This window comes from Vulpes lagopus, chromosome 13, assembly GCF_018345385.1.
Source record: "Vulpes lagopus strain Blue_001 chromosome 13, ASM1834538v1, whole genome shotgun sequence".
Lineage (NCBI taxonomy): Eukaryota > Metazoa > Chordata > Mammalia > Carnivora > Canidae > Vulpes > Vulpes lagopus.
This window is the reverse complement of record NC_054836.1, coordinates 40,129,715-40,143,457: the sequence shown is the minus strand read 5'-3', so window position 1 is coordinate 40,143,457 and position 13,743 is coordinate 40,129,715. Positions and strand designations below refer to the sequence as shown.

At 54.1% G+C, this 13,743-nt stretch overlaps 1 protein-coding gene across 1 annotated transcript; it reads left to right on the top strand.

Annotated features, from left to right (window-relative positions):
- Positions 1 to 6,774: 6,774 nt before the first annotated feature.
- On the top strand, positions 6,775 to 10,857 carry HOXA11 (homeobox A11). The gene is made up of 2 exons (XM_041727945.1): positions 6,775 to 7,602; positions 9,081 to 10,857. Exons 1-2 carry the CDS (start codon positions 6,849 to 6,851, stop codon positions 9,311 to 9,313), a joined length of 987 nt encoding a protein of 328 aa, XP_041583879.1. The 5' UTR covers positions 6,775 to 6,848; the 3' UTR covers positions 9,314 to 10,857.
- The last annotated feature ends 2,886 nt before the right edge of the window (positions 10,858 to 13,743 follow it).

Sequence of the window (13,743 nt, the reverse complement as noted above, 5' to 3'; positions counted from 1 at the left end):
GGAGGCCTAGCCCGGGCGAGAGGCAGCGCCCGCAAGCTCAGGAGAGACGGTGTGGCTGGATCGGAGTTCTGGGCTCCGGCAGAAGCAAGGGACCGGCAGGGCCAGAATAGGATAGGGGAGCAAGGATCCTGCTGGGAACCTCTCTTAAGGTACTTGGGTTCACATCTGCTCCTTCAAGTGCACGCTGATGCTTTGTGCACTTGGATGCTCTTCTTCTCCTGCCTAAAATCTAGGCCAAGAAATGAGGTGCACTCTGCGAAAGGTAAAAGTCCCTGACTCCCGGGTGGGGGGCCGGTGGAGGGGGGGGGGAACAAACCCACTCACTGTGCCCTGGATGGGTGGGAGCCCCTGCCATCTGTCCGAAGCCTGCCTGCAGCAGGTCACATATCAGGCCCAGTGGTAAACAAATAGCTTAAGCGGGGTCTGCCCTGAACGCCTTGCTCCAGGTGATTCAAAAAGGCCCTGCAAAGGAGTTAATCTTTTTTTTTTTTTTTTTTTTTTTTTTTGCACGGAAGACAGAAAAGCTGAGCTTTATCCCTAGAACTGCATGGGTGGAGCAGGGCTTGAGGAGACACTAGCTGGAGGAATTCTCCATGGATAGGTATCATCACAGAACTGCCTGGAAGGGCATGTAGGGGAGACTCCTAGGGCAGGGTTGCACTGGGCATGGGCTCTCTTTTTTCAAGTCTGAAATGTGAGCTATGGATTGCCACTGAGTAGAAATGGAGGAGCCTGGGGAACTGCCCTAGGAGGCAGCTGGAGCTTGGGGCATGGAGGCTTCCCGTGAGCCACAGCTGAGGGCTAGGGCTGGCCTTCTGGTTGGGCCGCCCTCTTTTGTCCTCTTTATTGCAGATACCCTTGGCTGCAGAAACCCGTCTGGGCCGAAGTTTCTGGGAGAATGGAAAGCAGACGCTGTGAACCAGGGCTTTGTCCTTCAAAGTTTCCCCTACTCCATTTGTTCCCATTTGATGGGGGGGAGGATTTTTTTTTTTTTTAATGAACCCACCGCAACATAAAAATAAAAATAGTTTTTCTCAAAGGAAGTAACTCTCTCCCATCAGTTTGGGACCCACTAAACTAAATATAACTAGATCGCTAGGGTGTCTGAGACTCTCAGTTACGCCCTATGCCCCACTGTTCTGTGGCCAAGGGAAGGATGCGGACTTCTTCAGATGTTTAGGGACCTTGGAAGATTGAATCTGTGAGTCAGATGAGAACCAACCATAAGATCAAGTTCAAGGCATTACCTGTTCCTGTGCTTTAGGGGAGGGTAGAGGAGCTTGTGGACAGGAGAGTGCCTGGCCAAGCCAAGGGGATAAGTTAGCCGCTGCCTCCACCTTGTAGTGAAGAGAGGGTGTCCTGATATTTCATTGAGCCTCAGTCCTGCCTCTGGACAGCGCCTGGAAATGTGATAGATTGGCCATGATCTGCTGATAGGCTTTCTTGAAAACAAATACTGGGAGGTGCTTTGGGCTCTCCCAGACAACCCATTACCCAGAATCACCATGGAAGACAGATGCACCTCCAGACACCTCCCACGTGGAAGGAGACAGCCCCTAAATAAAAGCCTGACCTGCAACTCCAGGGAAGAGTCCGTGGCTGTTTCTACCCTGGGCCACCAGTTGCCCTTTGCACCTGTGTGCATATGGTCACTGGGGTTGAAGTAGTCTTCTGTGGAGCTTTCCAGAAATAGGTGTGACATTTAGGGACAGAGGTAGCTAGGGGCTCAATCCAACAAGAAAAGGCAAAAAAAGTTGGTGCCCTAAGCCATCCCTAGATAAATGACTGTAGATCTTCGTGAGTGAGTTTTGGTTTGTCCGGTGGGCCTAACCCCTCCCAGGCTGGCTGCCATCCAGGAACCAGGTCCAAGAAGAGAAGGAGGGAGTATTGGTGAGAGAGAGAAAGAGAGAGAGAGAAAGGACACGGTGGAGCCTTGGAAAGAGTGTTCAGAAGAATGAGGTAAGAGCATCTAGTTCAGGTCCCTGGTGGAGGCCTAAACCTGGTGTGTGGGGGGGTCAGTAACCTAACAGCCCTCTTTCTCTGCGCTTGAGTGTTGGTGCCCTTCCAGTGGCACCTCAGGTCTTGCTCAGCGTAGGAGAGGCATCAGAAAAGGCAGAAGGCTGCAAGGGGAGACTCCACTGGCAAAAAAAGGATGATGGGGAAACAGGCGAGCAGGAGCTGCAGGGAGACAGGCTCAGCTAAGGAGGGAATGTGGTGAGAGGGCAGCCTGGTATTGGCACTCACAGTATTGACAACATGCCGAGGAGTCAAGAAGCTGCAAGTGCTGGCATTGGGGATTCTAAGATTTGGAGGTCAATAAGCCAGTCCCAGTGCCTGGGCAAGCACCAAGAACTTAAAGAGGGCAGCCCAGCAGCAGTACCACTGGGGTTGGGAACCCCAGAGTCTGGAGTTGCTCCCTGCCCACTGCTCTGTTCTCCCTCGGAGTGAGCAGGTGTTAAGCTGCCTATCAAGTGACAGTCCTTTCAGCTCATGCCCCTCAAATGATTGCGCTGGAAACGCCCCCAGGATGACAACCCCCGGTGAAAGAGCCTCGAATTGCCCTGGTCCACACTGCACCAAGGCTACCCTGCCTGGGCACTGCCAGCAGGCACCCTTCTGCTACAAAAAGAAGTGGAGGCGGCAGTGCTGGGCAGAGGCACCTGGACACAATTTATTCCAGTATCTTGCCCAGGAAGGTGGGTGGAGAGCAGGACGCAGGAGTCATCCCCACCAGAGCGCACTCAGCCCGAGCAAGGAGGATCCGGGAGGTGCTGCCGAACCCCTCATCCACCCCCCCACCCCCAATTTAGGGCCAAATCAAATGGAGCCTTGCAAAGGCTTGGTCTGCTTTGCTGAGCAAATCGCCTCGTTAGCCGTTTCCGCTTGACAAGGCAGGCGCGGGCGCCAGCCTTCTCCTCTCCGGGTGGCCATCTCCAAACGCTGCTTGGGGAGCGACAGGGCCCGGCCCTGCGAGGGCTGCTTAGACCTTGAAGTTTGGAAAAACAACAAGAAGAGATTGAAAAGGCTCCCTCCCTTCTCCGCAGACACACACGCACCGTCAGGCCGCCGCCACTTCCTGCCTTTGTTTTTCTTCCTCCAAAACATTTTTGGCCTTTTGCATTAGCTGCCGTGGGGCTCTAGGTGGAGGATAAAGGGAAATACATGCTGAAGACTGTTTTCTGGAGATGGCCCCCTCGCTGCGGAGCTCCTGAGAAAGAACAGTTCATGGGCAACCAGTCGCCAGGGCCAATGTCAGAGCCTTGCCGCTTGATCTCTTCAAGAAATGAGACCCGGACTTGGCTTTGCAGGGTGGCCTTAGCACCGGTCAGGTCTTCCCCTGAGCCGGGTGAGCTCAGTTCGGCGGTTGGGCCTCCTGCAAAGCGGAGGAGTCCGTTGGCCTTAGAGCAAAGTCAAAACCGAGGCGCTGCAGCTCTGCCTCTCCACCTTCCCAGATTTGGTCTGATCCTTAGATCTGAGACCATCCCCAACTACCCACCCCCCACCCTCCACCCCCCGCCGCCACCGCCACCGCCACCGCCACCGCCACCCAGAACATTCACTCTGCCAGTACATTCCAAGCAAGAGGGGCAGGAGCGGGCAAAGCTGGGAACGGTACTTAGCCTTGGGGACCTGAGCACCCCCTCCTGTCTCTGCTGGGGAAGTAAAAGCATTCACCACACCAGGCGTTTTCTGTTCTCCTGGCATCAAAAGCCTTTCCCTTCATCCATCTTCACTACAGCACCCCCACACACACCCTCTTCCAGCCTGCATGTCCCTCTTGGCACCCCGCACTGGTACAGCCTTCTGAACTGCCCTGCCGACTGCTTTGGGGGAGCCTTCCTCCACCCCAGCCTCTCCTCGGAAATTTGCCTTTGTCTCCTGCAGACACCCATGGGATCCAGACCTGCTGGCACCCTCCCGGCTCTCAAGGACATGGGAGGCATCGATCACGCAGAACAGCATATATCCCATACTGACCTTTCAGCGGGGACCCCCTCTCCCTGGCACCTAGGGGAAAAGCCATCTAATTAGGAGAGGGGCTGCGTGCCGCTGGGGGAGGCGGCCTGGCGTCCCCCGCTGGTGGGCCACCGCAGCCGGTCTGCTCAGGCACAAGCTGAAGTTGACTGCCAAAACTGCTATAAAACCCCAGGTCTGTCTAGAACTGTTTTTCGGTTCTTCTAGACGCCCCCGGGTTCAATTATAGTCTTAAAAGCCCTAATACAAGTGCAAGAATTTGTTTGCCTTCACCCAGGGGCGGGGCAAGCCCCGAAATGGTGGCGCCTTTGTTATGGCAAAGTCACTGAAACCCCTCAAGCATTCCTTTTGTTTGAGGGTCGGGGTGGCGGGGACTGGGTGGGCTGCTGGAAGATAGTTTGGGAGAGCCAAAATCAAGCTGGGGGACAGCTCAGATACTACTGTTCACAAACCTCTCTCCTCCTCCCTTTTATATTCTGTCTCCAAGAAAGATATGCTGTGGAGAAAAAAAATATTTTGCCTGGTTTGTCACTGCTGGAAATCGAAGTTTTTTCGCTGCAGGGCAATCCCGTAACTGTGATTCCCAGCTTTAGGAGGTCTCAGGCTGCCCTTCCCCAAATAACCTTCCTTCCCACCAGACCTTCTTATTCACACCGCTGCTGCCCTCTGCAGAAGCCACAGTGGACAAATATGTCAAGCTGAAGATGCACAAATAATTTCAAGTTCAACTCTCAGGGATTCAAGGGGTATGAAAGTTCTTGCAGCAAATCCTGAATAAAGAGTTCATTAAACCAATGTGTCCGAGCAGTTTGATTTGTGATAAGCAATGCTTGTAAAGGAAGGGGGTAGGAGCCACATAAACATTACTGCTAATAAATTAGTTTACTCCACTGCAGAGTAATTACTTGATATTATTGATATTTACAACGGGTATTCAAATGCAATGGTGGGCCATCATTTGCAGAAAATACATAATGAGAATAGTTCTTTTCCAGTGCAATACATGATTAGATTTGTTATTGAGTCAGTTACAGTCAGCTCAGCAATAAATAAATAAATCGATGTTGACACTTAAATACCAAAGATCTTAGAGTTTATACTCTAAATCTCCCCACGATATATAAATACCTTGGGCTATTTCCTGGATGGGGAAAGGGAAAAGGTTATCCTTTTTCATTTTTCGACTTTCCTTCAGCGACATCCAGCTTCTTCCAAGAAGATAGGTGCGGGAGGCCTCTGGGCCCCTCCCTACCCCCCCCCCCCAGTCCTGCCTGGCTGCTCTGTACCCTCTTCTTTCACTTCTCCCAAACGTTGATCATTCAATACTGCAGGATGGCAAGCGTTTTTCACCCACCTCATTTTTTTTCTTTCCTTTTCCCAAGAAAGCTAGACTCCTAGTAGCAGCTATGGCCCCTGTCTCTATCTTTGGCTCAAACCTAGCCTTTTCAAGGCGTTCTTGTCACCCACCGAGCGGGGAGTTTGGGAAGCACGGCTCTTTTCTTTAGCCTGGTGTCCCTTCCGTGGGATGAGTAGTAGAAAAGGCGCTGAGCCTTCTGAGTTTCTCCCTGCACATCCCTGGCTCTCAACGCTTTGCAAGGAAGAAGAGGAGCCGTGTTGCCCCTTAGCCACAGCTCTCCGGCCCTAGCCACCTCCTCCTCACTGCCTCCCCTCTCCTGCAGCTCTGCAGCTCGGCTGGCAGCCTGGTGGGCCCGGGAAAGGTGCAGCATACCCAGGAAAAGGCTCCTCGGATGTCAGCGCCTCTAAGCAGCCCAAGGCTCGCCTCAACTGCATGGTTTCCCGAGTCCTCAGCTCCAGAAGACCCGGCGGGCGGGCGGACTCGTGCACAGCGGCGCAGCCCCCACGCCTCTGGCTGCGCGGCGGAGTGACTCCGAACCCCGGCAGGCAGCGAGGAGGAAGGGGTTTCTTCAAGGGCACGGGGGTGGAGTGAGGAGGCCGGCAGGGAGGATGAAGTGGAGGTGGATCCCGGGTAAGACGAAGCCCCTTCCGGGACCTGCAGATGCCTGACAAACCGCGGGGGAAGCCGCCGTGGTTGTTGGCGGTTTAGGGACGGAAGGCACTAAAGCGCTTCGGAAGTGACCATGAATGCGAGCGTGTAATCAAGTCACCGTGCAAATCAGGCAAGCCACGAGGCAGGCACATCCACGGCTGTGAACCCTGGCCCCGAAGGGGGTCCTGCCGGCCGGAGTCGGAGACAGAGGTGGTTCCCAGAGCAAGCTTGTTGGGGGGGGGGGGGGTAGAGAAGGAGGTGCGAGCGCGAGCCTCCAGGAGAACAGATTCCAGGACCGCGCACCGGCCACGCAGCGACGAGCTCCCACCCGGCCACCCTCAGCCCGGGGCATCCCTCACCCGGGGAGTGATGGGTGGCAGGAGTTGAGCTCTCTCACCGCCCTCGGCGCACTTGAGGGCCAGGACCGTGCAGCTGAGCACAGGCGAGCGGCATGGGGCGCACCCCAGCCTCGCCGCGCGCCGGGAGGCCCCCCAGCCAACATGAGTTACACCGGCGATTACGTGCTTTCGGTGAGAACACCGAGTGACGATCTGTTGCTTCCCCTGAGGTGGCTACAAAGAAAGGAAGCCGGGGAGGGAAGGAGGGAGGGGGAGGGAGGGAAGGAGGGAGGGGGGGGAAGGAAAGGGGAAGGGAATAAAAAAAAAAAAAAAAGGCCGGGACCAGCTCGCAGCTTGTCAATTTCAACATCAGGTCACATGACCAGCACCTCCCTGCTAAGGATGGGGATAGATTTCCACGTCAGCTTACGTCTCCAAATTTCTACTTCACGGATCCGCTTCAAAGAGGCAGCTGCAGTGGAGAATCATGTTAAGCTCGGCTACTGCGGAGAGCCCAAGGTAGCCCAATGATGGATTTTGATGAGCGTGGTCCCTGCTCTTCTAACATGTATTTGCCAAGTTGTACTTACTACGTCTCGGGTCCAGATTTCTCCAGCCTCCCTTCTTTTCTGCCCCAGACCCCGTCTTCGCGCCCAATGACATACTCCTACTCTTCCAACCTGCCCCAGGTCCAACCCGTGCGCGAAGTGACCTTCAGGGAGTACGCCATTGAGCCCGCCACTAAATGGCACCCCCGCGGCAATCTGGCTCACTGCTACTCCGCGGAGGAGCTGGTGCACAGAGACTGCCTGCAGGCGCCCAGCGCGGCCGGCGTGCCTGGCGACGTGCTGGCCAAGAGCTCGGCCAACGTCTACCACCACCCCACCCCCGCCGTCTCGTCCAATTTCTATAGCACCGTGGGCAGGAACGGCGTCCTGCCGCAGGCTTTCGACCAGTTTTTCGAGACGGCCTACGGCACCCCGGAAAACCTCGCCTCCTCCGACTACCCCGGGGACAAGAGCGCGGACAAGGGGCCCCCGGCGGCCGCAGCGACCTCCGCGGCGGCGGCGGCGGCGGCGGCGGCGGCGGCGGCGGCAGCGGCCACGGGCACGGGCACGCCGGCAACTTCAAGTTCGGACGGCGGCGGCGGCGGCGGCGGCGGCGGCTGCCGGGAGGCGGCGGCGGCGGCGGCGGAGGAGAAGGAGCGGCGGCGGCGCCCCGAGAGCAGCAGCAGCCCCGAGTCGTCTTCCGGCCACACTGAGGACAAGGCCGGCGGCTCCAGTACGTATAAAGGCAGCGCGCCCTGCGCTTTATGAAAGGGGAGTTGGAAATGTAGCGCAGCACCGCTGTTAAATTTTTATATGCTGTTTTATAAGCATATAAGGTTTATGAAGGGCCTTTAGGTTTCCCCCAACAAAACTTTGTTATAAAAGGCGGGATCACGTGGCGAGTGCTGAAATTGGCCGTGAAATACCCACCGGCCAAGGCATGCCTGCAAAAAAAAAAAAAAAAAAAAAAAAAAAAAAAACCCAAAAAAAACCAAAAAAAAAAAAAAAAAAAACCACACACACAACTCCCTTTTACCCTTTTTCCCCCCCTTCTCAGCCCCAAGCCCAGCAGCTCGACCCCGCTCGGGGCCAGCTCGGGCTGGGGAGCCGGAGGTGGGCGCCTGTAAATTCCCCCTGCAAGGGCTCCGGGAGCCTTTGATAGCGAGGTAATCCGGAGATTTTTATAAAAGCCATGTGTTGCGCCGGGACTCCAGTCCCGGCCGGGATTCAAAGGCATCGCTGTTTAACGATGGCGCTAGGAGCGTGTTTAACAGATAAAATAGCCCGCTTAGCTAGAGCAATATATTAAAAGAAACAAATTAAGCCAAAGTTGGCCTTTTTATCCAAAGGAAGCCCTGTTCCTCGGGCGCGGGGGCAATTACGTGCCGCCTCTGTCCGACTACAAGTTACTCACAATTGTTATTCAATCTGTCAAAAGCGGGTGCTTTTTTCTCTCTCTCTCCCTCCTGTGAGGTTTTATTGAAAAGGGGAGCAAGTCGAGCCTGCGGGCCGCTTTAGGAAGCCCCCCTTCCCTCCACGCTGTCTAAAACAGCACCCCTGCCCTGCTGGGGACCAGGATGGCCCCGTGGCCCTGGTGGGGCTCAGGCAAGGTCGGTGGCTGGGGGCTTCCGCTGCCACCTCCTCACCTCGGGGAAGCCGGGAGGCTGGTCCAGGAGGCAGGAGCTGGTGGCCAGGACTCAGGCTGACAAAGGCCGGGCAGCTGCCTCAGATGCTCACGAGGCCCGAGTCCCGGCAGCAGCTTGGGCAGGACTGGGGTTGGGGTCGACTTTACTGCCTCAGGAACCCCCCCGCCCAGGTGCTGGAAGGTGAAATGTCCGCACACCACTGTTTGTTTAGTCTGGAGGGGCCCGCAGGCAGCGGTCGACCCCCTCTCTGCGGCTTTGAAAGCCGCTTCTGCGGCACAAACTCGCCTGTTGCTGTAAGGAGCCCTCTTTTCTGCTCTGGGGGCAGCGTGAGCAGCTTCCCTGGGGGCCTATCTGGGGAGCTGGCTTTTATCTGGGGCTGAGTCTCCGCCTGCAGCTTGTCCCCAGCTGGCAGTAGGAGCCTGAAGGCAGGGGACTGAGGAGACCTTGATGGGGCTTGGACAGGGCCTCCAGTCCCATGGGCCAGCCCTTTACCTCCACTCGGGGCTCTGGGATGGATTGCAGCCCCCACACCTGGCTCATTCCCTGCATCTTTCTCCCTCCACAGGTGGCCAACGCACCAGAAAAAAGCGTTGCCCCTACACCAAGTACCAGATCCGGGAGCTGGAGCGGGAGTTCTTCTTCAGTGTGTACATCAACAAAGAGAAGCGCCTGCAGCTGTCTCGCATGCTCAACCTCACCGACCGTCAAGTCAAAATCTGGTTTCAGAACAGGAGAATGAAGGAAAAAAAAATTAACAGAGACCGTTTACAGTACTACTCAGCCAACCCGCTCCTCTAAGGCTCCAGCCAGCTGGAATTGGGTGGGGGGCTTCATACACGTGAGATTATATGCAGATTTTGCCCTTGACAAGGTCAAGGCACGTGGTGACTTTTGAAGAAAAGAGGTGTGCAAAGGAGGGGAGGCTACACGGAGACAGCCTCTGAGAAGGCGGCCCGGGATTCTCTTGGGCATCTGTGGTTAAGATTCCTAACAAAAATTGGATTTGGAGAGTTGTGCATCAACTAGAATGAATGGTTTGGGACCCCTGGTGGTTCATTCTTGGAGACTGTGGAGCTTTGGGCTGGGTGTGGTCTCCATCAAGACTGGGCCCCCTGCCAAGCGCCCTGGAGATCGACCTGGGCCCAGGACCCTCCACGTGGAGCCTGCTCATCCCCAGGACCCCTGCATCAAGAAGCTATTCAATCTTTAAACCCAGTTCAGCTTGGGGACAGGAGCAGGAGGAAAGAGCGAGGATTCCTAGATGTCTGGAGTGGGGCTGCTTTCCAAAGCTAATGTGAAAGACGGCTGGACTAAGAAGTGGCTGTGAGGTGGGAGAGGGCTGCTGATCCTTGAGGGGAAAAAAAATCTAGTCCAGGTGGCATTAGCGGCTCTCCACCCCTCTTAGCCACTCACCGCACTATCCGAGGCCTGAGCTTCTAGCAGTTGCCTCCTGCAGCCCACCTAGTTTTTCCTACCGATGAGGGTCTTCTTCCTGGACTGCCACTCAGGCCTAAAGCCTGGTCACAGAGCAGACCTTCCCCGAGGTGGAAGACATCCCGAGCTGGCCCCAAGATCTCTGCAGGAAATGCCTGTGGAGTACGGCAGCCTGGCAAAGTCTCCACCACACTTAACCGAAGCTTGGATTTGCTCAGCGGAGCAGTGGGCCTGGCCAGCGGTCACTAGCTATGAGGGGCTTGAGTCCCCAAAACACCACTCTGGCGCCGCACTCTGCCCTTCGTGCCCCAGAACTGAGCTTGGAAGCTTCCGGCAACCTTCCAAGAGCTCAAGAGCGTTTGGAATTATTTTAAAAAATAAATATTATATTATATTATATATATTTCCCTGCAGGAACCAAAGCGAATTTTAAAAGATGCAACGTAGAGGGGGGGGAAAGATGATGAAGAGAATATTTAAAGGCTCTATCTGTTTACAGTGTTCCACGGTTAAACTCACTCACTGCTAAAATATTTGAATGTACGCTTCATACAGGGATGGTGTTCAAAAGACTTGTAAATAAAAGAACCATAACCTATTTTGTTTGAATACTTTTTAAAATTTTGCCATTAGTTGGTTTCTTTGGGGTGTTGGAAGGGTGGGAAGGGTGTTAGGAATGATCTTTTTAATTTCTTGCAATGTTTCGAAAGCTTTAGGGGGATGCTCTGAAGTAGTTTGGCCCTCCAGGGTCTGGGGACCTCAGCTGAGAAAGCCAGGCACCTTCCCATCGCATCTCCGCTGCCTCCCTGTTTTAAGAAGTGTCTGGTGGCTCTGTTTGTAGCGGGAGTGTTGGCCTGTCCTCCGTTCTCACCCACCACATATGTCGCAGCATGTATACAGGCGACAGGCACAAGGAAAATAAAGACTGGAAACTTGAGTATTGGGTTCTGGTGTGACATTCCTCTTCCTGTTTGCCTTTTACTGCCAAATGTCTGCCCCCCCCACCACCACCCCCCCCCCCAAGGGGCAAGTTACCAGGCCCCTGAGGGGGTGGGGAGGTAACTTGGGATTTAACTCCACTAGAAGCCAAGCTTGGGAAGCCACGGTGACTAGCCAGGTCCTTTGGAGGAGAAGTGGGGGGTCCCATGAATGGGGTATCTCAGGACCTGGAATTGGGGGTTTCATCCTTTCAGACTGGAGAGAGGCCTGGGAGAAAGCCCTAGGGCTTGCGGTAGTCATTGAGTTTGATCCCAGGCTGGGCTTGCTCTCCTCAGGATTATGAGGCCTGAAGAGGAACCACTCTAGGGTGCCCTAGGAATCCCCTTAGAAAGACAGAGACCCGTCTGGGTACAAAGAACAGACTCCCAGGAGCCTCTAGGGACACTTTGTCCCAAGCTCCCAGCTGAGGCTGTCTTTTCCCTTTGGGGAAAGAAAGATGCTGGTTTACTCTTTGTTTCCTGCCTTTGAACTTCTGCCTTAAATTTGGACATCACCCATAACCTTGAGGGGCAGGGCGGAGAGGCCAGAGCCTTTTGTTGCCCACCCCCCACCTCTACCCCCACCCTCTCCCTAGCCACCCAGGCAGGGCCAGAGCTGCAGAGAAGATTGAATTTGGAGAGAGGCCCCAGACCCCAGACCCTGCTTTGTTTATTTGTTTGTGTGTTTGTCTAACTGGCGAGACTGGGGAAATCTAGCTCAAAGGGGGAATGGGACAGACCCCCTAGATGAATGTCTAGGTTGATGAACAGACACACAGAGGTGAACAACGACTCTCCTGGGGAGCAGGGAGTGGTGGGCAGGGAAGCCCAGGGTTTAAGGAAAGACTTCCTTTGGGACGGTTAAAGATTAACCAAAGTCTTGCAAGTTGCTAGAGAGAGTCTAGCCAGGAGGACTGTTCGCCGGCGGGCGGCGAGCGGGCGCGGGTTTGATTTCTGAGCCCTATAAAAGCCCATCCTCCGATGGCTGTGACAATGTGGTCGTAAACCCGTCCGGGGCTGGCCAATTTGCATATTTGGAATGCGCCGCTATAAACCCGGCTGGGGTTTTGCAGCAATTTCTTAGATGTAAAAATGAGATCTCTTTAGCAGCGGGCTGGGCACATTCTTTCCCTCTGTCTATGCCTAGAGCCTGCTTCCCTCTCCCGGCTTCGGGCTGAAGTTCGGGCCGGGCCTAGTCGCTCAGCCGCCACGAGATGGCGCACGTTCGATCAATGTCAAAGCCGCCGGGGAGCCGGGAACCCCAGCGCGATTCTTGGCCTTTGTTCGCTTCTGATCCTAAGAGCAGCACGTTACATTATTTCACTTGTCCCGCTCCCCTTAGTATCAAAATAAGGGGGGGCCTCACCTTCGAGAAGTAATTGGTGTTGTAATTTTAAGCAACGCGCCTTCTCTAGGCCTCGCAGGCGTCGCGCCCCGGAGAAGCCTGCTGTCCCTTGGCAGCGATTTCGGAAATGTGTCAAGGTAAGAGGCCACAGGTTTAGCAATTCCAATCCGACTGAGGCGGGAGTGGGGAGGTGGCCGATGTCAGAGCAGGACTGGGAAAAGTGGCTGTGTCCGTCCCCTCCGGGTGACGCTATAGGCGCTCAAGCCACCCCCCTTCCTTCCATCGCTCCCTAAGGTTGGAAAGCAGGGGGAGGCCTAAGTGGAAAAGTTGATGATGTTAGCTCCTTGCGCCAGCAATTCACCCAAGGTGATCTTTCAATTTTGTAGAAATTTTCAGGATGGGATGAGCCAGGGATGAGGGGGGGCATCCAAGCGAAAGGGTTCTGGCTGTACTGGAATGGGGGTTGTGTTGGCAACAAAAAGAGAGGGGGGGTGAGAGAGAGAGAGAGAAACAGAGTGAGAGAGATGGCGGGACTGGGGAAAACAAAGTTTCTACTCTAAACAATGAGGTGGTCAGCAACCGTGGCCGCTGGGGCCTGCTTATTCCCTGGGGCAGATATCCGGGAGGTCTCTGGTTTCCTACTAGGTGGGGTCTCTAGGTCTCTGCCCAGCGGCCCGGGGAAAACCTTTGTTCTGAAAGAGGCCAATTCAAAAAAGTCACAAATGATTTTTGAGGCTTCCAGAGAAGTCTGCATTTGCTTATTTGGAATGTACTGCTAGAAACCTGGCTGGGGTTTTGCAGTGATTTCTTAGATGTAAATACGAGGTCTTTTGAATATTTTGCAAATATGCAAAAACTATATTGGTGTCAACCTATACATTTTCAAAAGCTGGCATTGAGGATAAACTCTGACCACAATCTCACCGACAGGATTGTCACAAAACAAGTTTTAAGTATTCATTTCACTTTACATTTCAGAGGCTAGATTCAATTTTCCTCTTTTCTTATATTTAAGTTTTTATTCTGATATGTTTTTATTAGTTTCTTGAAATCGCTAATTTCACAAATATATAGTGCATGAGTGAGTGGGGGGCATCTCAGAGAAAATAGGTGCTGTATGTGTGCATAAATCTTGCCTATCAAAAGTCACTAGTCTTTGTTGAGCATGGGCTCCCAAATTCTGCCAAAATACGGCAACCACAGGAACCACACCAAGTGGGCACCCACACTGTGCTCTCTGCAGCCCAAGCTGTCCCTAAAATCCCAGAACCACCTCTGCTTTCAAGGCCAGAGGCCTTTTATTATGGACAAAATTAAGGATATTGTAATTTAGGGAGTGTGTGAAAAGGCCCCAACACTCCCCCATCAGGAGAGAAGGGCCAGTTTAGTGGTTGGATTTAGAGAAAAATTTAAAGTGGGTTGTTTAGGGATAGATTGCACCTGATTAATTCAAAACAGACACATCACATTTC